This window comes from Carica papaya, chromosome 5, assembly GCF_054855325.1.
Source record: "Carica papaya isolate Zhongbai chromosome 5, ASM5485532v1, whole genome shotgun sequence".
In the NCBI taxonomy this organism is placed as follows: Eukaryota; Viridiplantae; Streptophyta; class Magnoliopsida; order Brassicales; family Caricaceae; genus Carica; species Carica papaya.
Window position 1 is genome coordinate 34,226,155 of NC_142313.1, and position 3,395 is coordinate 34,229,549.

The 3,395-nt window shown below is 33.8% G+C and overlaps 1 protein-coding gene across 1 annotated transcript; it reads right to left on the reverse strand.

Moving 5' to 3' along the window:
* Positions 1 to 980: 980 nt before the first annotated feature.
* LOC110808374 (PLATZ transcription factor family protein) lies at positions 981 to 2,857 on the reverse strand. Its single transcript, XM_022033860.2, has 5 exons — positions 2,615 to 2,857; positions 2,337 to 2,513; positions 2,169 to 2,243; positions 1,720 to 1,860; positions 981 to 1,626 (listed from the first exon to the last, which is right to left on the reverse strand). Exons 1-5 carry the CDS (start codon positions 2,615 to 2,617, stop codon positions 1,294 to 1,296), a joined length of 729 nt encoding a protein of 242 aa, XP_021889552.1. The 5' UTR covers positions 2,618 to 2,857; the 3' UTR covers positions 981 to 1,293.
* Positions 2,858 to 3,395: the final 538 nt, after the last annotated feature.

The following is a 3,395-nucleotide window of genomic DNA, read 5'->3' on the forward strand; positions in this document are numbered from 1 at the left end:
TGATGCAGACAAGTGCATATGGAGATGTGTATATATATATGTATGTATACATATTAAAAAAATATAATTTGAGAAAAAATAATGAAAATTGGCAAATAATTTTATATATTTTGAAATTAATCCGCTTCTCCCGAAGCGAAAATTTAAACTTATATACGTATAAAACCTACTAAAGCACTGCACAAGTAGTTCATGCCTAGGCTAGGAATTAAAAATAAATCCTACCATTACTTTATTGTAATACGATACTTACATATATATATATATTGTATTATTATTTTTAAACTATGTGTAAGCACAACTCAAGATTAAGACCTATTTTTGCCATCTGGGTATTTTATATATATATATATATATATTATATTGCATACAAAAAAATTAAAAATTCATTTTTCCTATTTTCAAGAACTCGTCTTTAAATATTATAATTTTAAATTATGTAGCCACAATTCCGTCAATAAAATAATTTCATTTGATGGGTGGTGACTGATACAAAATATTTATATTATTAATTAAATAAATTATATTTGCGTTCTCCAAAAATCTCATAAATGTTATTAATTTATTTTGGATTAATATTTCTAACTTAAACTAAATACAAACAAACTACTTTCCTAAATTGTCAACATCCCCCTTGACAAAGAACAAAAAAGAATATAATTTTTCTTTGCAAAAGAAAATATAAATTATAAAATTTAAATTTATATTAAAATTTAAAACCTAAAGAGAAAACAGCCTGTTCTTTTTTTTTTTTTTTTAAAAAAAATGTTACAGAAAACCCACCTGGTTGTAATGTAAAACATTAATAATTGATAAAATGACAAATTTGACTTGACATTTTTAACCCAGCATCATTTTCTCCTATTTTTTCCAATTCTTGGAAGCAAAAGAACCCAATTACAATCTTCAAAACCATCTTAAATCACAAATTAAATACAAAAGAATGAAACTCCCACTTGATTATCTTTAACTAAAATAGATTAGTAATTGAAAAATATATATATTAAGATTACTAGTATGTAAATCCCATAAATAATTGGGTGGGGAAAAAAAATAAAATGAAACAAACACAACACCATTCACTACGCCGAGTGTATGCTTGTGTGGAGGGTAAAGAAAAAACGGAGACTGAAGAATTTGATAAATTAGACAAAACCCACCCATTACACAAGAGTGAACACAAAATCGGGAGAGTTGTACTATTTTTCACCATTCAATTTCGCCTCCATATATATATATATATATATACCAATTACCGACTATATAAATATCGCTTACCTTCCGTACATAATTTCAATATAGGGGAGCTCGATGTGGAGTTTTCTTCCTTCTATTCATCAAGCTGGCAGAAATTTCTGAAACAGGAGAACACATTGGCCGACATGCTGCTGATAAGCTACTCCTCTTCTTCCTCACGATCTCTGTGGTTGCAGTGCAGCCGAGTGTCCTGCTGCAGACCTCTCCGTACCCACCAGACCCGGACGACGTATGGGCGGAACCAGCTGGCTCCAGCACCGACTCAGGAGTCATCAGACCATCGTCCAGTCCTTGTTCTGGTAAAGGCAAGAACTTACAGTCAAACAGAAACTTTGAGACCCCACCTTGTGTTCTTACCAGATAATTAATCTGCCAAGTTTAGAAAAAAGAATTAAGAGAAACCCAGGTGATAATTCGGTGAAATGGCAAATGGTTAAGTGAAAGAATTGGGATTTAGAGGACCTTGCAGGAGAGAGAGCAGAAGAGGTAAGGATCCTGCAAGCTTCGGTCGCAGGTGCTGCAGATGTTGCCGGAGCCTCTAAACTGCCTCGTCTGTGGCCTTTGGTTTATGAATACCACTTTGGCACTGTTTGTTGTATATGACTAAAGAAAAAAAACAGAAAATATGTTCATTCAACAAATTTCCATTATGTTATTACTATTGAAAACAGTATGTTAATTAGTGCAATTATAACAGTGTTTTTGCAGAAAGTCTGTGGGAAAAACAGCCGTGAGAGACACGACAAAAGAAAAAAGAAGTGAAAATAAGCTTATTATGTTTTCCTTTTTGATCTTCAGGACAAAATAAATTCAAACATGCTTTTATCCATTTATTCTGTCTGGGTTTTTATTTGGTTTGACCTGTGAACCACTTTTTTTATATATAAGCAAAAACAGTAAGTATGACTTACTTGGACAAACCCACAGTCCATTAACCTTGCAGCATCATCCAACCTTATAACATCGTGGTAAACGTATCTTCTTATCTGAAACACCACAGAGTATGTATATACACCCATAATTACACTCAACAAGTAAAACATCCATGTATATATGTATATATATGGTTTGAAGAGGACCTGTAAAAGTCGGTGAGAGCTGTGAGGGGACAAGCAGTGAGGACATATACTGATACAACAATCCAAGCAAAATATGTTCTTCTCGTTCTTCTTTGCCTCTTCATGAATGATGCAAGCGTTGAAGAACTTCTCGGTGAGGAGAGCATGAAGCCAGGGAGGTAGATGAGAAGAAAGCAACTGTAATCAATAAAAACCCACCAAATGAAATTCATTACAGCCACCAAAAAAGCTGCAAGAAGGAGAAGAGAGAAGGAGAAATATGAAGTAGTAGTACCCACCATGATTTTTTCTTTTTTCCTTCTGTCGTTTGATTTTTTGGTTGAGAGAGAGAGAGATTGGTCAGGGTTTATGAGGGTTGTGGTGGACCAAAACTAAACATTATTGCACACAGGGGGAGAGAGAGAGAGAGAGAGAGAGAGGAACGGCGCCTGCAACTGGACTAGGGTGGTGTGCTGTTACCAATGAAATAAGAGGAGAGAGAGAGAGAGAGAGAGAGAGAGAGAGGAGGTGGTCTGGCCTCATTTAAAGAGGTGCTGTGTTTTTGTCTTTCTTGCGTACAGCATATCATTACTTATGCATAGATATAATTTTCACCCTATTATTACAAACAAGCAATTAAGATATGGGTTTTAAATATTATAATCAATATAAATTTACCCAATTATTATTTTTGGATTATCAAGTTAAAAAATGAAATGAAAAATACCCAAAAACTAGTTTTTAAAAGAAAGAAGGAAAAGAATGATACAATGATTATGTAAAGAAGAGCTGGGATGATTAAATACAGGTTGGAAATGAAAGAGAGAAGTTAAAAAGAAAAATGAAAAGGTTTCTTCTCCTCTCCTATTGCTGTTTACTAAGAGCCCGTGTCCCGAAAACCAGAGAAGGCTAACCATTTGGTGATTTGTGTGTCGTTGGCCGTCTCTCTGTATACTGTGCTAAGTGCTAAATGACAAGACCTCAACAGTGACTTTTCTCAGTTCTCGGTGGAAAACGGTAAAAAATAAAAGATGGGCAAGTGGGTTGGCCTTGGATTTTTTTAAAAAAGGAGAAAAAATT

Bases quoted from the DNA above. Each gene is read 5' to 3' on its own strand.
- LOC110808374 (XM_022033860.2), bottom strand. The intron at 2,244-2,336 runs GTCCTCTTCAAA...GTGGTGTTTCAG, and splicing joins GCTCTCACCGACTTTTACAG to ATAAGAAGATACGTTTACCA. The intron at 1,627-1,719 runs GTCCTCTAAATC...TAAACTTGGCAG, and splicing joins TCTGCTCTCTCTCCTGCAAG to ATTAATTATCTGGTAAGAAC.